Below are 24930 nucleotides of genomic sequence, written 5' to 3'. Positions count from 1 at the left end.
GGATCTTCAGCAATACCTGGGAAGATCACCTGAAACACCTGGAGATAGTGCTGCAGAGGTTAAGTGCAGCAGGGCTAACAGTAAAGGCAAGCAAGTGTCAGCTGGGTAGCCCAGAAATAAAATACTTGGGTCACATAGTAGGGGGAGGAGTGATCAAACCCCTAGAGGCCAAGATAGAAGCCGTTCGTGATTGGCCCAGACCCAACACCAAGAAAAAAGTCAAATCATTTCTTGGGTTGGTGGGCTACTACAGAAAGTTCATCCCGAGGTTTAGCGAGATGGCGACTCCGCTGACCGATCTGACGAGGAAGAAGACTGATGACCGCATCCCGTGGATCAGCGACTGTGAGGAGGCGTTCCAGAGGTTGAAGGAGGCGCTCATCCATTATCCAGTGCTGCGTGCTCCCGACTTCGACCGGGAGTTCATCATCTACACCGATGCGTCTAACAGCGGGGTAGGAGCAGTTCTTTGCCAGGAGGATGAAAATGGTGACCAGCATCCAGTGTCCTACCTGAGTAGGAAACTCCAGAAAGGTGAGAGACATTTGGCAACCGTGGAAAAGGAGTGCCTGGCCATAGTATACGCGATTCAGAAGGCCAAACCTTACATCTGGGGAAGACATTTTGTTCTGTGCACTGACCACTCACCACTGCAGTGGTTAAAGACAATGAAAACACATAATAGTAAACTTATGAGGTGGGCTTTAAACCTGCAAGATTTTGACTTTGAAGTGAAGGTGGTCAGAGGGACAATGAACTGTGTTGCTGACGCCTTGTCAAGAAGACCCGACGAGTGAAGACGGCGAAGAAACCATGGACTGTGTATATTGGTGACCAAAAGTTAAATGTACCTGTTTATTGAACAGGCTTGGTTTGTATTAATAAAGGTAACTTAATGTATTGCAAATATTAATGTTTAAATGCATAAGTGATATGTTTGACCTAGAGTGAGTAAGTATGGGGTATGGGATTGTATTATAATGTATAACTGTTTATGTGTTTTGATCCTGGTTGTTTTTTTTTTGGAGAAAAGCACTCTAGCTTTTCCCCCGCAAAACAACTTATAAAGGGGGGAGGTGTCACATACAGCACTGATGGTACCTGTCTGTCATGGGTTTGGAGGGAAAGTTCCATCCTATGGGGAGTGGAAGGCGGGACATCAGGGGGGAGGAGCTGTACTGTATATATTTGGGGGAAGTCCTTCGTAAGAGAGCTGATGTGGAGAAGTGGAGTTGGAGTCTGTGGGTCAGACTGGGTACAACTGTTCGTCAGATAGTACATACCTGATAGGTTCAGGTTTCTATCTAGGTAGCCAGAACGGATAGGTTCAGGGTCTGTGCGTTACCTTAAAGTGTTCCGTGGGAACCAATCTGTTGTATGTGTATGATTGGGACTATCCCAAGTTCCAGTATCCTATTTACCTGATCCTTTTATTTACCCTGTTTGTTTTTTCAATAAACCTTGTTCTCTTGTTTATTAAAATCCATTCCTGGTCTGGGTGACTTGGGAGAGCGAATGGTTGGTGGCAGCATAACTACAGGGTGGGATACTCCAGCAGGTCTGGGGTCGCTACAGAAGGATGCCAACAAAATTGGAACAACTTCAGAGGAGGGCAACAAGCATGATCAGGGGACTGGAAACCAAGCTCTATGAGGAAAGTCTGAAAGAACTGGGCATGTTTAGCCTTGAGAAAAGAGGACTGAGGGGAGATATTATAGCGCTTTCAAATGTTTGAAAGACTGACATACAGAGGAGTGGTAGGAACTGTTCTTGATCATCCCAGTCTACAGGACATGTAATAACGGCTCAAGTTAGAGGAAGCCAAATTTCAGCTCAATATCAGTAAAAACATCCTGTTACAGCAGTACGACAGTGGAACCAATTGTTTCAGGAGGTGGTAATTGCTTCAACACTAGAGGCATTCATTATAAAATTGGACAACCATTTCTCAGATCTACTTTGATTTGGATTCCTGCACTGAGCAGGGTGTGACCTCAATGGCCCTATAAGCCCCTTCTATTCTACTGATTCTGTTCCATGCCAGTCAGATTTCTAGCAATTATAGACACATATGACTTTTCCTCCCATCCCCAGGCACTCCTCAGTAACTCTTTCCCCACATGAAACAGGGCCTCAGACAATAACCTGTACAGATAAAGTATATAGGAAGAGACAGGCCTACAATAAACTTGTACAACAGATGACAATTTTTAATTTATATTTGTATTTTTTATCAGATAGTTCTGTGGTATTGTTCCTGAAGCCATTTATGGTTCTCTGAAGCTGTCAAGTATGAGAGCTGCCACATCTGACAGAGACCAGGTAACAATGTCAACATGGACTAAACTAGATGAGAGGGTACTAGAGACAATTTGAAATGATGAACTTACTGGCTTCAACAGTAATCCTGGATATGAGCAGCAGTATTTTCAGTAATATTATTTAAACAGGGTACTGTACTGGAATTATTTTCCAGCTTCTGCTGTGAGCATCACATTTTATCCAATGGGTACAACACCCTATTAGATCAAACAACCCATGTGTGTGTATGTGCACATACATACATGCACACACACACACATTCTGTCTTTGTGTGTGTGTGTGTGTGTGTGTGTGTGTGTGTGTATGTGTGTACACTTAGGATCTCATCTTTTATCCAAGAACAGAGACTGATCTGTTAAAGAAAAATTCTCCACATACCTGAAAGCCTTTTCAGGTTTAATGTACAATTAAGCTTTAAGAACAGTCAAAGCACCTCAGAATCAGAACATATTGTATTGTTTGGTGTACTGAGAATTTATAGATATTCACTTTCTATGACGAGCAAGAGGGGTTGCCTTAGAGACTATTGCGAAACCAAGTAGCCTCTTGGAATGAAGTCTTGGCTGCACAAATGGTTTCCACCTAGTAGTAGGTAAAACTGACTAACAACGGTGGGAAGACTGGAAATATTATTCAGTATGCTGGTTCCTGCAAAAGTTGCTGCTTTTCTTTCATTTCATTCCTCCCTCTGTGCCCTGCCAAAAAACCTGCACTGCAGGGACTGTATATCTGGCCTCTTCCAGAGATATTTTTATGCACCCAGCTGCAAACTGCCATGTCAAGCTGGAAGCAGAAGTGCCATTACAAAACATACTGAAGCATCCTGAACAGAGCATATAAGTAACTTGTTTAGTTACAGACTTCCTTCCCCCCCACCCACAACATTATATAACTTTCTGACAATACTTCTTTGGCATGGTAAAGGTGATTATTACAGTTACTTTGGCAGCTATGAGTAGTTCTGTCCCTACGCCACTAAATTTCTACCTGCAGGTTATAAACATTGTTTCCCTTGTTTGCTAATGTGCTACTAGCTTTCTTTGATTTCTAAATTTTAATTATATGTAGTTTATATTTTGCTGCCATTTTAAAAATGTAGTTCTTTTTTTGCAGATGGCTTTGTCTGCATTTTTTTAGCAGCAGTAGCCAAATTTTAAGAAGCAAGTTGAAATCTTATTCTGTAATGCAGAGTTCCCCAACCCCCAGTTCGTGGCCAGAGCTGGACCGGGCCGTGAAGATAGACCTCCCCCCTGCATACACTCACCCCTGCACAGCGTGTTTGTACCTGCGCGCACGCTCTAGGGTGCCAGTGTGAGCGCTGTGCCGTAGTTTGCGCATGAGCGCACACAAGAAAGAGAGCATGCTCATTCGCGCATGCGCACAAGCGCAGGGGGTGCCCCGCCTTCCCCAGCCAGTCCGTGGGGTGAAAAAAGTTGAGGACCCCTGCCTTAATGTATATGTAAGAAGAATCAGTAATTCTAGTCACCTTTGTTGTAATTTGGAACATGTTGCTTGCTCATAATAGTAGGATAAGTAACTGTACTTAATTCTAAAGATTTTCCTTATGCTCCTATCTCAAGATTACATAATACATGTCAGATGTGCTACCTGGATTGATTGGTTTAGAAAACAGTCATTTCAATCACTTTGTCTTCTTTTCTTTGTTTTGTTCAAACTCTTTGTTTTCCGGGGCACATTTCAATTTAGCCAGGATCAAGCGTGTCACGACTCCTGAGTACCTGCCTGATCTGTGATAATATAACCTATAAACTTTTTAATACTGTTAAAAGAACATTCGAAAATAAATAACATTCAATTAATGACAAAAATATTCTTTTTTTAAATATTGTGACTGATCTAAAAGAAAATGTATGTCATGTTTCAGAGTTTATTACTGAAATGACAGATGGTTGACCTCTTTGTGTTGAAAGATGTTCTGCTAACCTCCATGGTTTTAAATTAAATTGGAAGATCTAATAGAGAGAGAAACATACTAAAAAAAGGTTACATGCTAGGACTCAAGAACAGTTTTTATTGCTTAAACAATTTCAGGAATTACTTTAAGGTCATTCATTCATCATCACTACAGCATAAGCTTCCAAACTGCATTTTTAATTACATTTTTATTCGTATAGGGGGAAAGAGTTTGAGCATGCACATGTGCTTCATTTTAAGATTTGGGTCTTGTGAGCTTGGCATGGAAACTTCCAAATCTTCTGGTGTAAGAGGCTGGCCTTGCTACTGAAACAAAATAATGGACAGCAAAGGAAGCAAACAATAGCTCTAACCATCTTGAAGACTGAACTGCAAGTAGACTACATTAGGAATTAGCAGTCTGCAAATCACTAGTAGACTACTGATTGATTTCTGAAAGAATTAAGAGGCTTTTGATTTGACCAGATCATCTATGTTTAGATGTAAGAGCACATATTTAAGATCACTAACCACACACCAGTTATTCCATAAATATTTAAGTTCATATATATGAACTTAAATATTTATGGAATAACTGGTATGTGGTTAGTGATCTTAGTGGCCAGAGGATTGGAAAAGATCAGTCTACATACCAATCCCAAAGAAGGGCAGTGCCAAAGAATGCTCCAACTACCGTACAATTGCACTCATTTCCCACGCTAGCAAGGTTATGCTCAAAATCCTCCAAGGTAGGATTCAGCAGTATGTGGACCGAGAACTCCCAGAAGTGCAAGCTGGATTTCAAAGGGGCAGAGGAACTAGAGACCAAATTGCTAACATGCGCTGGATTATGGAGAAAGCCAGAGAGTTCCAGAAAAACATCTACTTCTGCTTCATTGACTATGCAAAAGCCTTTGACTGTGTCGACCACAACAAACTATGGCAAATCTTTAAAGAAATGGGAGTGCCTGACCACCTTATCTATCTCCTGAGAAACCTATATGTGGGACAGGAAGCAACAGTTAGAACTGGATACGGAAACACTGATTGGTTCAAAATTGGGAAAGGAGTACGACAAGGCTGTATATTGTCCCCCTGCTTATTTAACTTATATGCAGAATACATCATGCAAAAGGCAGGACTGGAGGAATCCCAAGCTGGAATTAAGATTGCCGGAAGAAATATCAACAACCTCAGATATGCAGATGATACCACTCTGATGGCAGAAAGTGAGGAGGAATTAAGGAACCTTATAATGAGGGTGAAAGAGGAGAGCGCAAAAAATGGTCTGAAGCTCAACATCAAAAAAATTAAGATCATGGCCACTGGTCCCATCATGTCCTGGCAAATAGAAGGGGAAGATATGGAGGTAGTGACAGCTTTTACTTTCTTGGGCTCCATGATTACTGCAGATCGAGACAGCAGCCATGAAATTAAAAGACGCCTGCTTCTTGGGAGGAAAGCAATGACAAACCTAGACAGCATCTTAAAAAGCAGAGACATCACCTTGCCAACAAAAGTCCGAATAGTCAATACTATGGTTTTTCCTGTAGTGATGTACGGAAGTGAGAGCTGGACCATAAGGAAGGCTGACCACCAAAGAATTGATGCTTTTGAATTGTGGTGTTGGAGGAGACTCTTGAGAGTCCCCTGGACTGCAAGGAGAACAAACCTATCTTTTCTAAAGGAAATCAAGCCTGAGGGCTCACTGGAAGGACAGATCCTGAAGCTGAGGCTCCAGTACTTTGGCCATCTCAGGAGAAGAGAAGACTCACTGGAAAAGCCCCTGATGTTAGGAAAGTGTGAAGGCAAGAGGAGAAGGGGACGACAGAGGATGAGATGGCTGGACAGTGTCATCGAAGCTACCAACATGAATTTGACCCAACTCAGGGAGGCAGTGGAAGACAGGACGGCTTGGCGTGCTCTGGTCCATGGGGTCACGAAGAGTCGGACACGACTAAACAACAACAAAGTCAAAATGTTTATAGGTAGGGCGTTCGTAAGTCGAGACACCACTGTACATAATAGGCTTTACAGTTATACTGAAGGCTTTAAAACTGTAATGCAGTATGAATATATAGATATGTGTGTGTGTGTGTGTGTGTGTGTGTGTGTGTGTGTGTGTGTGTGTGTGTGTGTGTGTGTGTATGTACACACACACACAGAGAGAGAGAGAGAGAGAGAGAGAGAGAGAGAGAACCAAAGGACTAAACTCCATTTAAAGCCCAGCAGCAAGAACAGACGTTTGCAAAAACGTTTCTGATTTTAAAACCAAAAGACTAAACTTCATTTAGAGCCCATTAGCCAGCACAGATCCTTGCAAAAAATTTTCCCCCAAGCTGCAAAAACCCTGTATGTACAGTAAATACAGTATACTCACCCAGAACAGGCAGTCTCTCTGTTTTAAAAAGGAAAGTCAAAAATCAAAAAATCAAAAATTTAAAAAAGCCCCCCCCCAAAATACAGTATGTACAGTACAGTACAGTATCAGGCAGTACCAGGCAGTCTGAAGTCTCTCTCGGTATCCACACTCTCTAACCGCTGAGACGAGCGAGGTAGCAGACAAGCAGCCCCTTTGCTGTCCAACTGTCAACTGAAAGTTCAAATTTCCCACTTTCCCTGCCTTCCCTCCTTTCCTGCCCTTTTTAAACCTAAGTCATCTTAGATTTAAAAAAATTCTCCCCCTAGTGGTAGAGGACAGATTAACCGGTTTTGCATTAGTTCCTATGGGAACTAATGCTTTGACTTACAACCGGTGCCTCTACATACAAACAAAAACAGATGGAATGGATTAATCAGGTTTCAGTGGCAAATGCTGATTCAACTTACAAACATCTTCTGGGATGGATTAAGCTCGTAAGTTGAGGCACCAGTGTACAAAATAAAAAGTGATCATTCCAGCAGGGAGCATAAATCTGATTTACCTCAGGATGCCATATAATCTTCCAAACTGTGAGAAGAAGCCAGTGTTAGGATAGAATATGGAGAAACAGAATGGTTTCCAACAGGCAAATATGTCAGACAAGGGTGTACAGTATTTTATCTTATTATTTGTTCAATCTGCTCACAGAACATAGTATGTGAGAAGCTAGACTAGATTCAGATGGAAGACAGAACAAAATTTGACAGATCAAACAACTTCAATAATTTAAGACATAGAGATTACACCATATTACTGACAGAAAACAGCTTGATTTCAAACAACTCCTGAGGAAGGTGAAAGGAGAGAAGCAGAACTGCAGCTGTAACATTATTACAGAAGAAATATGTAACTTTAATGTTGACAATGCAAATATTGAAATTGTTAAACAATTTTGTATACCTTGGTTGAATTTGTACTTCCAGTTACTATGTATGGATGGGAAAACTGAACAGTAACAAAAGCTGACAGAAAAAATGATACCTTCAAAATATGGTGTTGTGAAGAGAGCTTTGTGACCTTGATCACCAACCAGAAAAATGAACAAGTGAGTCCTTGATCAAATCAAGCTTGAAGTTTCAATAGAAACAGAAATGGAAAGATTGAGGCTGTCATGCTTTCGACACATGAAGACTTAATGGAAAAGACAATAATGCTAGGAAAAGGTGAGGGCAACAAGAAAAGAAGATGACCTAATATGAGGTGGACATTTTGAAGGTCATTCATTCTTAGAGTTGCCATAAGTTGGGGGTGCCTTGACAGCACATAACAACAACACCTCACTACACAAGGAAGGAAGAACAGCCTATTGTGTGAATAGATTCAAATGAAATGCCATTCCATTGTTCAATATTTCAATCTGTAACTCTTTTTCATATCACAGAGATATTAAGAAAAAAAATACTGTGAAGTACCAATGCTTCATATGAAGGTTGCGTTGACTAACTTTGCAAGGCCAATTTTGTGTAGATGACTCAGTCACTAATGAATTCCACAAAGATTGCCTTCTCTACCTCATATGAACTCTGCACACAAACCAGCTCTAGGACATGTTTGCCCAGAGAAAGACTTTCATAGGAATTGTGCTCCATCTAAGAGAGGGGTCTCAAACTCAATTTACCTGGGGGCCGCTGGAGGCAGAGCCTGGATGAGGCTGGGCCACATCAGATTTTCCACCAGAAAAGTTTTGCTTAAAGAATTTCAATCCTCTCAAATCCCTTTATTTTCAAACACAAAATAAGATTAAATAAATAAATAAATAGTAAGAAAACAAATCAGTCAATCAGAATAAATAAAATTATAACAACAACAACAACAACAACAATAATAATTCTCTAGTGAGCGACTATATGTGGTATCTTCAGTGTTCTATATCTGCTGTATTCAGATTCAAATGTCTGCATTAACAGTTCTTTAAACTTTAATCTTCTTCTAAACATGAATTGTCTTGAACATGAATAGAACATTGAAGAACATGAACTGTTCTTCTAAATATGGCTTCTCTTGCCTACTTCTTGCTGCTAGAGACCTGGCAGCGCTTCCTCTTGCATAGCCGAGCCACATTTGGCTTGAGGGAGGAAGCAGTTGAGACCCTCAAGGTGGAGAACTTTTCACACAAGTATGTGCTCCCAAAAAGGCACATGGTCCGCCTGAACATTCGGGAAAGCTCAGGGAAGTTGGGGGTCAATTCTCTCAAAAATTGCCCAAGTTTGTCTGCTTTTCCACCCACCTCCCTGAATTTTGCTTTGAGTTCAGAGTTGCACTGCAGCTCAATGAGCTCCATTTGAAGCACAGGAGGGGCATCTTGCACATCAAAGGAGAAGGGGTCCGCAAAAATTTGAAATGTGACTCTGTGCGTCTTGAAGTCTGCAAATCTATGATCAAATTCCTCCTGTAGCTTCAAAATGACATCAACATACTTCCCGCCACTGAATGGTGTGCCTTCATCCACGAGTGCCTTGCATGCTGGGAAATGGCAAAGGTTTGTCTGAGAGAGCTGGGCTTTCCACAACACAAGTTTCGTGGAGAATGCTCTCACAGTGTCATAGGCAGCATTGACAAGTTGACCCTGGCCTTGTAACTTCTTGTTCAGTACATTAAGCTCATGTGTGATAACAACAAGAAAAGCTAAGTCCATGAGCCATTTGGGATCACTTAGCACGGGAACAGGCACTCCATCCTTCTCCATGAAGTCTTTCACTTCTGCTCTCAACTCAAAAATCTCTTCAATACATTTCCCCTGCTGAGCCAACCTACTTCGGTGAAGTAGAGCACACCCCCATATTCTGACTCCATTTCCTCTAAAAAAGCCCGGAACCTTCGGTGCTTTAAGCTCCTGGATCTGATTTGGTTGATGCATTTCACAACAATAGACATCACAGTGTCAAACTTCAGGCATTTGTCGCAAACGGCCTGCTGATGGATAATGCAGTGCAGAGCAATGGCTTCCTCCACACCCTGCTCTTCCAGTTTTCTTTGAACAAGTGCAACCAATCCATTTTTCCTCCCTGTCATTGATGGCGCTCCATCGGTTGTTATTCCAGCAAACTTCTTCCATGGCAAACCGGCATTCTCGATGGCATCACACAGCTGGTAAAATATCTCCTGAGCAGTGGTCTGGCCATGCATTGGAATTACTGTGAGCAACTCCTCCATCACTTCAAAATTGTCATCAACACCATGGACATACATTGCGAGCTGGGCAGTGTCAGTGATGTCTGTGGTCTCGTCAAAAGCAACTGAGTATACAGTGGTGCCCCGCATAGCGAGGTTAATCCGTTCCGGATTAACCTTCGCTATGCGAAAACATCGCTGTACGGGGCAGGAAAAGCCTATTGGAACGCATTAAACTTAGTTTAATGCGTTCCAATAGGCGCCCAAACTTACCCCATCAGCGATGTTTTCGCTGGTCCGGTGGCCATTTTGGAGCCGCCGAACAGCTGTTCGGCGGCTCCAAAATGGCCGCTGGATGACCTGAAATGGCCCCCTATCAGTGTTTTCGCGCCCTCCCCTTGCTTACCGAGGTCGCGAAAACGCTGCGGGGGGGCATTTCGGGTCGTCCGCGGCCAGTTTGGAGCCGCCGAACAGCTGTTCGGCGGCTCCAAAATGGCCGTCGGACGCCCCAATCGTCGCAAAGCGAGTGCGGCGATTGGGGCAGCTCCGTACAGCGATCCCCAAAAAGGAATCGCTATACAGATTCTTCGTTATACAGTGCGCTCGTTAAGCGAGGCACCACTGTACATCGAAACATTTGGCTTTCTCACACAGTTGGTCATAAATGTCACTTGACAGGTCAGAAATGCGCTGTGCCACGGTGTTGGCAGAAAGGCTGAGGTTGCTAAACTGACCTTCCTTTTCTGGACAGAGTGTACTTGCAGCCTGTAAAATGCAGTTTTTGACAAATTCACCTTCTGTGAATGGCTTTCCTGCTTTAGCAATCATTTCGCTAATGTTGTAGCTGACTTCGACTGCTGCATTATTCTTTTTGGTTGATTTATTGAAGAAATCTTGTTGCCTCAGCAGACATGTTTTAAGATTGGCAACCCGGTTGGCTCTCTCATCTTCCTGGTATTTTGCATACTCCTCAGCGTGTTTAGTTGTGTAATGACGTTTCAAATTATATTCCTTGTGCACCACAACTTTCTCTGTTCAAATAAGACACGTCGGGGTGTCCCTATGTTCAACAAAGAAATATTGATTTTCCCATTTTTCTTGAAATTGTCTGTGCTCATCACCAACCTTTCTCTTCACTGAAGACTTTGAAAAAGACATGTTTGGGCCTGTGTGGTATAATTCCACGTGTATCCAACCACCAGGCAACACAGCCACCAATCTCAAAATTCAGCCCAACCAGAAGTGGTAGCAGCAGTGGCGGCACGTACTTGACACCAACGTGTCCAGAAGGGGAGCCCTCTCTCTCTCTGCCCTGCAGTCTTTTATCTCAGGGGTTTGGCGCCACAGGAGCTTCAGATTTTAGGTCTGTCTGTCTGTCTGTCTCTCTCTCTCATACACACACACACACACACACGCACACGCACACGCACACGCACACACACACTGCTCTTCGTGGGTCACCTGACAAGACAGCTGCTCCTTCATTCTCGCTATGCTTCTCCTTTTTCCCCGCCTCGCCCTCTGCTGGCAAGTTCCTCAATTGGCTACCTGTGTGTGAATTTTCAACAGAATGCTATGCCTTCCTGCTTTGAAATGAGTTTTTAGTACTGTACTTTTACACTCCCAGTCGCCTGAATGTAAAGCTGCTTGGGAGTTTCCTGCTCAGAAGCCAGGATAAGGGAACTCTCGGGCAGCTTTACATTCAGGCGACGGGGAGTGTAAAAGTTTCCTATGGGGCTCCAAGCAGCAGCAGGAGGGGCAGGGGGAGCACAAGTCCTCATCGCCCGGCAACGGCCCTCTTCCTCAAAGTCATTGGCTCAGGCTTGGGCTAGGCTCCAGCTCCTCCTTCGCTGCCACTAGCAGCAGCAGCAGCACAACGACGAAGAAGCAAAATGGTGGAAAACTTCCAGGCATAGAGGTGACACATGCATGCTGGGGGGGCAGGCAAGGCGGGGGCCACAATCTAATGTTCGGGGGGCCGCAAATGGCCCACGGGCCGCGTGTTTGAGACCCCTGATCTAAGATCTGCAAAGCATTGTGCAAGCATCTGTTGTACTGCATGAGACAGATAGGTCTTGTACATATTTGTTTTAAATATATATCATTTAGCCAAGCAAGTATTTACACAGTGCACAGCTATGCACACTGTGCTCACATACAATATGGCTATCCATGTACTGTATAGGAATCTGCCATTTGTTTTCTCCTAAAGAATCTAACAAAACTGAAGATGGTCTGGACTGCCACAGAAGATGGGAGTCTTTCAACAGATCTATTAGTAGTCACACATTGACCTTTTCTACTAGAGATAGACTACCTCTAAAATCACACAGTACAAATTACATATACGACTCAAATCCACCCAATGGAGGGCTGATAGCTTGGTAAGATCCAGATCCCAACACTGTCCTATCCTCTTCCAGTTTCCTTTGTGGCAGGAAGGGCAGATCAAAAGAATACACTACATGATGGCAGATGATATAATGGATACAATTTCCACAATGCTTGCCGACATACAGACATAAGGTTCAAATTCTCAACTAATTTGCATTGTAATTGGAGCCTATTTCTTATTAGCTATAAATTATATTTTACACTGAAGTTCCCACATGAAGCTGCATCTATTTTAACTTGATTTTCCATCAACTGTGATTTGTTCTTCAAATATCCTACACCTGAAGGAAATGCCCATTAAACTGCTTTCAAAAGTTGTGAAAGCAATTCTGTTTTTATCATCAGGTCTGCTTTCAATCTTGTTCTAGGAACAGTGAAGAAATTATGTGCTGGAGGAAAAAAGATATAGTCAATCACCACACAAATGAAAAAGTTACATTAAGCTACTGTTTGAGAAACTTCACTGTATTGCTCCGGCAGTTTAATATCTACGCTTTTTCTACTTTGATGTTTTGTATTTTCTTTGAGATGAACTGCAGTGATGACAGGATTATGATTTGATTTTATCCAGGCTGTCAGGTATATTTGCACTGTTAACTGTTTTTCTATACTGCTAATTAATTTGGATATAATCTATAATCTTACAATCTTGTTAGTATCATTTTGTGGAAATTTCTATATGTAAAGTATCTCTGGCAATCACTTGAATTGCTCTTCACAAAACTGTATCACCTATTCTTCACTTACATTCTGTGCTCCTAGTCTGTGCTTCCCAACAAAATTTCCACAGACTCATTTCTCTATTTTAGCTTTAAAATCCCCCATTATGAAATGCAGGTGCTTTTTTTCATACATTTTTATAACAATGCTGAGTTTTTCATATACCTTTTCTATGATTCCTTCATCTTAATCAGCAGTTAGGACATGTATGTACTATGACTTCAACTTTACAATTTTGTGCATTGTTACTGCTCAAATAAAACGTAATATACCCAGCATCAATCTGTATGTCTCTGGATTCTGACCAAAAAACTTCATTTACTCCAGTAATCTAAATGGTAATCTCCTCCCTCCCCCTTCATGGCTACCTCCTACATTCTGAGTTCCTAATCTCATTTTTGATCCTAGAGATTCTTACTGCCCTCCAGGGACTGACAACCTTTGTATATTTCCATCTAACCATGCTATGTGTACCTGAAAGATATAATGTGCTAGTTTTCCATAACCTTCCACATCTCTAGGTTACTGTTGATTATGATGGCTATCATCATGCACACAGTTATTCATACCAGGGTGCATCTCTTTGTCTTTGGCCTTCAATAGGAGTTGATATTGCTGATCACAAGGTGTTTAGATGATTCAGTTCCACAAGGCTCCCCAGTTGTTCTGGTCAATCTCTTTTGTCTGAAGCTGTTTGCTTTTCCAGGGACCATGTTAATTAATTGTTGCCTGATACTCAGCATAAGTGGTGCTACTTTCCAAAATTGGTCCACAAGCCATTCCTTCTGCCAGAAATGCCTATTTAATTAAATTCTGACTCAATCATCTATTGATTTCTTCTCACTTAGGTTAAAGATCCTGACGCATATGATACAAGTGCATGATTTCATTTTCCACTAAGGCTGTTCAGTAAGACTCATGTGCTATCTATACAAGTTCTACGGGCAGATTTCTGAAACCCCTTTAAGAACTGAGCCCTTGAAATCCTGATTTAGATGCTTTGGTACTACAATGTGTATTCTGATCTGAGATGTCATATCTTCTTCTTGGTTAGTTTAGCAGGCCACCTAGAATGCAGTGTCCAATATCAGGGCTGGAATAAGACTTACAGTAGCCCTAAGTGCTGAAAAGATTATGGTGCCCTCTATGAATCCACAGATTATATGCATTAAAATACAGTGATTTAATTGTATAGAATATGAAAAAAACCAGAATCATGTATCATATGCAAAATCATATGTACTAGTTGGTTAGAATTTCCATATATATGAGCAGTACAGTATATAATACTGCCCTCTTCCTTTATATAAAGGCATTTCCCAGCCACCATGCGGCTATAGTTAATATACCACAGATTATGTTATTTCTTACAAATGTGTCATCTTGAAATATGAGCATGAAAGTTTTCAGATGGCTAACCCTATGAGAAACTTTGACAAATGGATGCAGAACTGAAATAGAGAAGTTATTTACTTGTAACTCTGGTTCTTTGTCATCTGTGAACTCTCACTAATGGATTAATCTGCACTTGCACAGAGGTTTCCAGAATATTCTAGAGCTGTATTATGCGTTTGCCAGGACTGCCCCTCGAGTACATGTGGTTGGCCATCCTGGCGATTGCTTAAGTTCCTAAGAACAGCCCACCGCTGTGCAAATGAGATAGATGTGACAGACAGAGGGGAGGATGGGAGGGAAGTGTGAATTCACAGATGACCACTCAAAGAACCAGAGTTACAGGTAAGTAACCTCTCTTTACTTCTTCGTGGTCTCTGTGAATGCACACTAAAGGGTGATTTGCAAGCTGACTTACTGACGGAAGGATAAATGGAAGTAAAGCTCTGCCGAAGGCCGCATCCGTCTTGGATCTGACATCAAGCCGGTACTGTGAAGCAAAGGTGGACGGAGTTGACCAAGTGACAGCTTTGCAGATGTCAGGAATGCATACACCTCTGAGAAAGGCTGTGGAGGTAGCAACAGCCCTGGTGGAGTGTGCAGTGAGGTGGGATGGTAAAGGCTTGTGAGCGAGTTAGTAAGCAAGACATATTGTTGTAACAATCCAATGGGAAATTGTTTGAGAGGAGACATGTGATCCCCTGTTAGGTAGATGTGGAGGAATAAAAAGGCTTTTAGATTTCCAAAAAGAAGAAGTTCTGTCTCTGTAGAACGCCAGGGCCCGTGGAACGTCTAGCGAGTGTAGGGATTGCTTGACACATTTTAAACCAAACCAGGCAACTTTTAAACAAAATGCATTTTAAAGCACACCAGCCAGCACAGACCCTTGCAAAAACCATTTCTGATTTTAAAACCAAAGGACTAAACTCCATTTAAAGCCCACCAGCAAGCTCAGACCTTTGCAAAAACATTAGACGTTGATAGAAAGAAAGTGGGCAAGATAATAGGTTGTTTTAGTTGGAAATCAGACACAACCTGTGGTACAAAGGAGACATCTGGGTGCAACGTGACCTTATATGGGTGGAATTGGAGGTAGGGTGAGTTTACTAGGAGTGCAGAGAGCTCACTTGCCCAACGGGCAGAGGTAATGGCAACAAGAAATAAGGTCTTAAAGGAGAGCAGGTGTTCAGACGTAGTTGCTAGTGGTTCGAAAGGAGGTAAAGTAAGCCATATTCAATGCGTGAAGTTTCAGAGGCATTTGCAAAACAGAAACTGATGAAATCACCAGGAAGTGATGGGATACCTGCAGAATACTACAAAAAATTTGAAGATGTGTTGGCTGCCCCTTTTATCATTATTTTATCATTATTCCCTCTTGATGTATTTCATTTATCATTTAAAAAATGATAAATGAAATACATCAAGAGCGAAAAATACCCAAAACATAGCTTCCCCGCGATCATCGCAAAGCGAATTTTCCCCATAGGGGTCATCGCAAAGCGATCGCTTTTGCAATCGCAAAAACAGCATTGCAAAGCGATTTCTTCGCTATGCGGAGCAATCGCTATGTGAGGCACCACTGTAATTTGAGATAATTTAACCGACAAACTTTGTAATTTATGCCAATGATAACTGAGTAAGTTCTTAACACGTAATAGATATTATTTAGAGCATCTTATACAGATTTTCTTTCTATAGTTGTTTAGCCATTTCTATCTCCACATTATCTATCATGTCTATAACAATATCACATCTAATGCATGTTCACTATGTACTATTTGTTTACCCCAACCTTATATCTAGCTTCAATTTACATTTAAAAAACACCACCACCATATTATGCCTTTACCCTGATTAGTGGTCCCTTATTTCAGTTTAATTCTCTTTTTTAATATATAAGATATGCCCCTTTGCAATTCCAGAAGTTAGGTATATACATGCTTCCCAATACTGAGGGCCACCTTTCTGTTTTTCCCTTTTTCATCTTTCTATGTAGTTCCTTCTTGTAATTTTTTCCCCAATTTTTGTTTCCGTCTTTCTAAACATTCTGCCATCTTTTGTGTCCTCTGAGGCCATTTTATGCATTTGATTTACCTCCAATAGATCTTTATACACTTGGGTCTCTCTCCAATAGATTTAGTTTTAATTGATTCTGCTGATTTTCTCCTCTTATCTTCCCTTAAGACTCTCCTCAACTCAACTAGGTTTTCCCCATTAATTTCCTCCAGCCCTTCTTTAGGTTGGCATATACCATCCACCGCCCTCTCATTCCCTTGTTCATTATTTCCTGTTTCCTATTGACTATAATTCTTCTTCAACTGTGCCATGAATAATTTTGCCTGTTTGTTGTGGGATCTCACTATTTCTAAGATTGCTTGAAGGGTAGATTTTGTTTCCTCCCAAAATTGTCCTTGTTGTGTCGTTATGTTCCAATTGTTAAAAAAAATGTATTCCAAGTTAACGTTGTTCATATGCTTAAAGTAATCAATCCAGTTCCATTAAGCCTGAATCTAGTTTCTGATGTAGAGAATTTTTCCCACCTAAAGTCTCAAAGTCCCATCTAGTTCAATATCCAGGATACAGTTTGTAGGTTCCACTTTGACTAAATTAGGCTTTCTAGGGTTAATTTGTCTGTAGTTCAGTTCCGTCCTCAAAGAGAAAGGGAGTTCCAAACAGTCATAGAACATTCAAGGCCACTGATTCTAGGCATTTTGTCAGTGCCTTAGATAGCTGTTACACATAGCATAAACAGATTTTGTTTTCCAAAGTTGTTACCAGTACTGTTTTCAGGGGAAAAAATTCTTAAGTTTTAATACCGAACTTCCTTCCTTTAAGTATAATTGTCTACTTAATGCCCGATTAATTTTCCTTGTGTCTCCCTCCGTCTCTTCCTCTGCCCAGCTTCTCTGCAGCTCAATCAATGATGATGGAAAGTTATGAGATGCTATTTCTGCCACAGAAGTTTTCTTGTCCATGGATAGTAAATAGATAGTTTTTAAAGATGTTTCTCACCCATTTGTAGCACAATGTTTTTTTTTATATGATGGTACAATACAGACTTCCCCACACCCTCCCCCCTTTGAGGACAGGGGTTCAGACCTCATTACAAACCAGCTTTCCCAAATTTCAGAGAGCATTGAAGAAAACAAAACAGAGCTGAAAGGAAAAAAAAGAAAAAAACAAAGCTCACCAATCATTTTGCCCTATCTTCAAGTCTGACCCTGGGCCCAAACATGTATTAAGTTCCAGCTTTGTTTTGCATAGTCTCTTGGTTGGTCTTGTGGCGCTTCTGATAGTGTATCCAGTTCTATAATGTCCAACAGCTTCTTCAGGAACTCCATTGTAGGTACATCTTCACTTTTCCATTTTTGGGCCCAGAGTATCCTAGCTGCTATCAGTATATACAACAAGCAATATTTAATTTTCTTATTTTTCTTAAATTTCTGGCATAATGTTTAATAATGCTATTTCAGGTTTAAAATTTAATTTCCTTTGAATAATTCCCTTTATCATTTCCCACAACTGTGACCAATAAGCCCTGGCTTTTTCACATGACCACCACATATGATAATAAGTTCCAACTTTTTTTTTTTACATTTCCAACAGATATTACTGCTTCCTTCTGACATTTTTGCCAGTTTTATGGGAGTATAATGCCATCTATAAAACATTTTGAGGATATTTTCTCTTAAATTTACTGGCTTGATCATTTTATAACAGTCTTTCCACATCATTGTCCAGTGATCAATGTCGATATTATAACCAAAATCCCTTGCCCATCTTATCATTGTCTCCTTTACCCTCTCATCCTCCAGTTCATAATCCAATAAATATGTATACATTTCCTTTATTATTTTCTCATCAGAGTAAATCCAGAGTTTATCTACCTGTACTTCACCTTCAAAAACACCCAAATTTCTATCTTTTCTGTATGTTGATTCTAATTTATTCAATGACCACGAGTCTGTTGCCACCCCTAGTTCCTCTAGTTCTTGTTTATTAGGTTAATTAGGCTGCTTTATCGCTTCTTCATACCTGGCTGCCGACGACTTGCAAGCAAGCTAGTTCAGCTGTTTGTTTCTGCCCGCTGGCCAACTGGGGAGTTTCCTGGATTAAACATCGGTAACTGCCATTCCCTCGTGATTAATAGGCTTCTCCCCTGTTTTACCACCTCTTTGGGGTGGTTTTAACCCCCCCGTGGGGTCCCAAACTGGTCAGAATTCAGCCCAGGAGATGGAGCTTTGTCCTCCTCCTGCTGTCTCGTTGCAGTGTCAAGGCGGAAAATCCATCGTCTAGGGACCACTTGTGAGAACAGGACTGGAGCTGGCTGAGGTGCATTCCCCTCGCCTGCCACATGGACTGCTACTGGGTAGATGTGGCTTGTAAAACACCACTCTCAAAGGTCAACAACAAGATAAGCTGGTGGAGGGAGGGAGTGCCCCCCTGCTTGTTTATGTAAAATACTGCTGTCGTATTGTCTGTTGCGACTTGGACCACCTGACCTATCGGGAGGCCCTCGAATGCTCAAAATGCCTTGATAACTGCCAGAAGTTCTAGCTGGCTGATGTGTAGGTTCTTTTCCGCCGTGGATTGTACAAGAGCCCATGTGAGCACCCCAGCCCATTGGGCTGGCATCTGTGGTTAATTGAACAGACGGTGACAGCTAGCCAAAGGGTCTTCCTATCAGTAGGTTTGAAGGACGGCCCCACCAAGTCAATTGAGCTGTCAGTTCGAGCATGACCTGTAGACACTTGGTCAGAGGATCCAGCACCACCGAAAAAAATGAGAGGAACCATGCTTGCAGCAATCTCATCTTTAGGTGGGCATGCTGTACCAAAGCTGTGGTGGATGCCATGAGGCCAAGTAGTCACTGAACTTGGGAGGCTGGTAGCCACATATCTGGGCAAAACAGGTGTAGCATGGACTCGATCTTCGAGATCCTTTCTAAGGGGAGAGAGGCCCGACACGATAAGGCATCTAGGGTTGCCGCAATATATGCCACTCGCTGAATACGACGGAGTGTTGACTTTTCCAAGTTGACCTTCAGGCCTAGGGTCAGCAGAGACAGAGTTAGTGCTGTATGCCTCTTTGCCTGCAACTTGGACCGTGCTACCAGCAACCAGTCATCCAAATAGGGGAACACTGTGACACCTCGAAGATGAAGATGTGCTACCACAGGGGCCATATACTTGGTGAAAGCTCAAGGTGCAGTGGACAATCCAAAGGCAAGGGCCTTGAACTCATGTTACTTCTCCTACTGAAAATCTGAGAAAATGCCAGTGATCTGATGCTAATATGAAAATAGGTGTCCTTCAGATCTACTACCGTGAACCAGTCACCTTGCCTAAGCATGTGGATGGTGCTCCAGAGAGATCATACAAAACCACTGAAGAGTAATATACCAGTTCAGGTTGCGGTGGTCAAGGACAGGGCGGAGTCCCCCATCCTTCTTTGGGATAGTGAAATATCCAGAGTAAAAGTCCACTGACACGTTGGGGTGATGCAAACCGACAACAGCATCCTTCTGGAGCAGGGCCTGAATTTTATCTTCCAAAGTATGAGAAAGGGTGGTGGACAAGAAGTGGCCCGTGACAGGGGAACTATCAAACTCAATAGCGTAGCCCCTGGCTACGATAGGAAGAACCAGGAGTCTGATGTGATAGAACGCCAGGAGTGAAAGAAGGGGACAAGGTGGACCAAAGGGTCAACTGTAGACAAGGTGAAAGTGTCAAAGAGGTTACCAGGCCTTCCATTCCGGGTGGCGTGCCTATCTTGAAAATTTCTGGCCTGATACAGGCAGTGCCAGGAGCCCGTGGGATGGGACTATTAATTAGAGTAGGACCTGGCCATCTTCCTGAGCTTCAGTAGGCTGTCAAGAATCTCATTGGTCTTTTCATTAAAAAAGACCAATGCCACCAAATGGCAGATCCTCAATCCTTGCCCTTGCGTCCTCAGAAACACCTGCTGAGCATAGCCAGGCATGGCGGCATAGGGAGACAGCTGTGGCCAGTTGCTTTGACGCTGCATCCAGAGTATGCCGAGCTGCAATATGCTCTTGATGAGCTAACAACATAGCCTCCTGGTGAAAAGATAAGCCCTGGGCCCGGACATCTTCGGGTGCCACCACAAGAATAAGGTAAAGGTTCCCCTTGACATTTAGTCCAGTCATGTCCGACTGTAGGGAGTGGTGCTCATTCCCATTTCCAAGCCGCAGTGTTTGTCTGTAGACAGTTTCCATGGTCACGTGGCCAGCGCAACAAGACATGGAATGCTGTTCCCTTCCCACCGTGGTGGTACCTATTTATTTACTCACATTTTTACATGCTTTCAAACTGCTAGGTTGACAGGAGCTGAGACAAGCGACAGGAGCTCACTCTGTTGCGTGGATTCAATCTTACAACTGCTGGTGTTCCGACCTTGCAGCACAGAGGCATCTGCGGTTTAACACGCAGCGTCATCACATCCCTCAAGAATAGGTAGCGTGAAATTCCATAGATGGCGATGACAGGCCCCCATGGTGGTAGAATAGTTGGCAACTCTCAAAGCAAAAGAAGCTAAGGAGTCCTTCTGCCAACAATATCTAACTTACGGCCATTTTCATTGTTAGGTGAAGATGCAGATTGGTTCCTTGCTCTATTTTGGGTGGCATCTACCATGAAGGAGTTAGGTAAAGGATGTTTCAAGAAGATCTCGGTGTTCTCTCTGTAGGTTTTATAAAGATTTTCCACCCTCCTGGGGATCTGATAGGAGGACAGCTTCACTCAGGACTCCCTCCTGAACTCAGACAATGATGTTATAAAGCCAAACCTGAGAGGTGGAGACTGGTCATGGGAAATGTCCTCATATGCCTTATCCACTTTTTTTACAGGAGGCTGCTCAACGTTGAGCTCCAGCACCTTCACAATCTGAAGGATTAATTGCGAATAGGAAAAAAAATCCTCAGACAGTGAAGAGGGGTGATTTTCCGCCACATCAGACACCGGTGCGGAAATGTTAGGAGGAGATTCTTTTTCACCAAGTGACTCCACAGAGTCCGAGTCCAGAGCCTCCTGGTCAATCGAAGGAGAGTAGTGCTCTGGAGCTGATGGCAAGGGGCAGGTAGTTGCATTGCCCCGCTGATTGCCCGCCTGCAGCCTAGCAGAGGGACATGGAGGGGAGCACGGGTGCTCTAGGCCAATTGCCTGCCCTCCAGGTCCGACACAGGTCAAAAGAGCTGCTTAGCTTCCGCAGCTGAAGCCAGGTCCAAAGGCAAGCACCTCTTGCGGGGCCATGGTAGAGGTGGAGGAGAGATAGCACCCTCAGTATTGACCAGCCAATCATGAACTCATTGGTGTCGAGGGGGAGAGTGAGACAGTGAAGGTGAATAGGTCCAATAATAACAATACCGAAGGTATGTGTCGAATCTGTAAGACTTTGAACAGAACTTTGGGTTGGGCTCAAAACTTTCTGACTCTGCATATGGAGGAAGGTTGTAATAATGCCATCTCGCATAGCAAGCCGACACACGCGCCAGTACCTACAGGTACCTGCAAGGCCTGGCCTCAAGGGGTGGCTCCAGGTGCCTCGACTTATGAGTCTGTTTTTGTGGAGCCTCCTCCATGAACTATTCCAGAGGTGATAAGAAGGCTTGCCACCCAATCAAGCCTGGAGAGGATCATGGGCTAGCCTGCGCCAACTCTTGAAGAGGTCCAACAGGGCCATAAACCCTGCAACTAGTAAACAGCACTAGTCAAACATAGATAAGGTTGCTAAAAGATTTGCAAACGCATGGTAGTTCCTAATGAAGCTGCTGCAGCAGCGGCAAGAAAGGAACTGAGGCACATGGTTCTGGGGCAGGGTTATAGCGAGCGTGTGGGAGGTCTGGAATGTGCTCGAGGTCTGGATTGTTCCAAAGCTGCTCTGTGCAGGTGCAGATTAACCCATTAGTGTGCATTCATAGGGACCACGAAGAAGAACCCGTTAGTGTGCATTCACAGAGACCACGAAGAAGAACAAAAGCTTAACAGTGTTGTTAACAGCAGAAAAACATTCATTGCAAATAACTTTTTGATGCATGGACATTAGCTACAAAGGACTGTATACATTTCTTCTACAAAGATAATATTATTTGGCAATATCTTCCTGCAGTCTTGACATTGTTTCAGTTCACAGCTCAAAGACAAGAGTAAGACTTATTGATCAAGCTTAAAGAAAAAGGCTGGTAAGCCAGAAACACTGGAAGTTGCACAATGCTAGTATAAAGCACATGATGTCACTATCTTTGGAAGGAATGGTGGGGCTTACAGGAAGATAAGACAATGACACCTAAGCACAAGTTCCTTGTTACACACCTTTCCATGAATCCCCACCTTCTAATTTTCCTCCCTTGCAACAAGATGCTAATCCAACTCACTGAAGTATGTCGTAATATGATGTATGCATTTGGCAAATGTCACATGATCAGAGCAGGTGTAAGGCACTGAGGCAACATCACAACACATCGAGCACTTGTTGTCAGCATGCCAGACAACACAAGACTGGTTTTGATTCCACCGCATTCCACCATAGAATTTACAAAACATGTTTCACATCCTCCCAACCCAAAAGACACCTTGCCTATTTCTGCAACAGGCACTATGCATGTGTTGTTTCCTCTTCATCTTGCAACACAGCCATACGCCCTGCCATGCTAAATTGATCTGCACTTTCCAATTAATGGATTTGGCTTTTAAAACATTAATCACTAGAAGCTCGCATAAAGTAATCAATACCAACCAAAACCCCAGAACAGATTGGCTTGGATTATAAGAACAATGAACAGAGTTCATTGTATGCAGTGGAACTTCTCTGCCTATAGGAAATGTCTACAGCTTGCTGTTGCCGCTTTTGGAACAGCACTCATGTGACACCAGAAAGGTGCAGATGTGGGAGGACAAACAGAAACCAGAGATTTCCCTTGCACCTTGTAACAGGCCAGGCTGCTCTCTTAGAGCAGTGGGACTCTATAGGGTCCAAAAGGCCAAAGGTTTCACAGCCGTCTTCCACAAACAAAAAGCATTGAGTAGCCTGGGAAATGCTCTACCCACAATAGCACAGTATTATCTTAGTGAAACGAAACGGTCCTCCAGACCCCTGGCCCTCCAGATGTTTTGGACAGCAACTTCCATAATCCCTTACCCCTGTTCACTGGGGCTTCTGCAATCTTATATCCAAAACATCTGGAGAGCCTAAATTTCCTCACTGCCATGTTAAAGTGTTAATTAAGTTTTTATTACTTCCTTCTGGAGGAAGAAAAACTTATTATGAAGCCAGAACATTTTTGCTTATATTTTATTAGCACCATCTTTACTCACTGGTACTCCTTTGCTATTATCAGAACAAACTCCATAACTAAAGGAACAGAACCATTCTTCGAACATATCTTAATTTTAAAAAACCACATTGATTTAATGAAAGCTTATAATTATCTAGATTTAGAGAAACTAGCTGAATATCGGATGGTCTTATGAGGAAATGACAGCATCTTACCCATAATTTGTGCAAGTAGTGTTTTGACTTGAAGGCCCTTCAGGTTTAAGAGTGACTTGTGGGGAAATCTGAGCCGACAGCAAAAATCCCAATGCTAGAACAACAAGTGCAATTGTGGTGCCTACAAAAAAGAAACAAAGCACATTACTCCAGGACAAAAATCTTAATCCAAAATTGGCTCATTTACAGTGGAAAAAAATGTTCAGTTGACTCTGTCTATATAATAATAAATTCCTGGTAGGTACCAGCTCCTCAATATGTCTCGGGGAGGCACCATGGGCCTGCACCTATATAATTAGACTGAATGTCATTTGCAGATAAAATGAAAAACCATTGCTTTCATCTAGTTTTAATATCTCCCAAACTAACCAAGTATGCACAGATTTTAAATAGCCACTTTATTAAGAAATAGCATTTGAAGATTTCTATTAATTAGAGGAAAACATAGCAAATGGCATAAGTAAGAATAGTGTTTATCTTGGAGACTTCTACTCCAGAAGGTGTGCTTTGAATAGAAACAGGGGACACAATATATGGAGCCAAGACAAAAAAAATCTATTCTCAATTCTCTACAGATCCTTGTTGGTACACCTGCAGTGTTTTACATTTAAGCTTCATTCAGTCTCCCTTCTTTAAAGTATAAATACAACAGTGCAACTGTCAGAGCTTTCCCAGGGTGTTTATGGCAAGACCCAGCAAAAGCTACTTGGACTTCTTAGTCAGAGAGAGCAGGAGCTTGGTATGGAGGCATTTGCTGTAATGTCTACAAGCAGTTAACTTTGTAAATTTACACCATCCTCAATTATGTCATCCCAGGAGAGGAGTCAGCCTGTCTAGCTTTGGGCAAGCAGCACAGTCCCACCAGCCCTCCTAGAAAAAGGATATGGTGACCTACTTTGACTATTCTGCCTAGGAAATCCTGGAAAGGGTTGCATAAGCCAGAATCAATTTGATAACATACAATTATAATTATGATCATATTAAGGGTGTGTAACCTTCAAATTCAAATTTGGGAATGATCTGAGAATCATTCCAAAACTGGGCAGGGCAAAGCCAGATGTTAATCTCATCTAATTATTCATTCATATCAAGCTTTAGAGCACTGCTCAATTCTATATACGTCTGTTTCAAAATAAGCCCCAGTGCAA

General features: G+C 42.4%; 1 protein-coding gene across 3 annotated transcripts in view; it reads right to left on the bottom strand.

The window, feature by feature from the left end:
• Positions 1–24930, bottom strand: part of SLC2A13 (solute carrier family 2 member 13) — a 191765-nt gene that overhangs the window by 59054 nt on the left and 107781 nt on the right. For all 3 annotated transcript variants that reach the window (XM_073000644.2, XM_020796984.3, XM_078394382.1), the window contains exon 6: positions 23783–23903. In XM_073000644.2, coding sequence (XP_072856745.2) covers positions 23783–23903 — 121 coding nt within the window. The remainder of the gene's footprint in view (positions 1–23782; positions 23904–24930) is intronic.

This window comes from Pogona vitticeps, chromosome 5 (genome assembly GCF_051106095.1).
Source record: "Pogona vitticeps strain Pit_001003342236 chromosome 5, PviZW2.1, whole genome shotgun sequence".
Lineage (NCBI taxonomy): Eukaryota > Metazoa > Chordata > Lepidosauria > Squamata > Agamidae > Pogona > Pogona vitticeps.
This window is presented reverse-complemented; position numbering and strand designations above follow the sequence as displayed.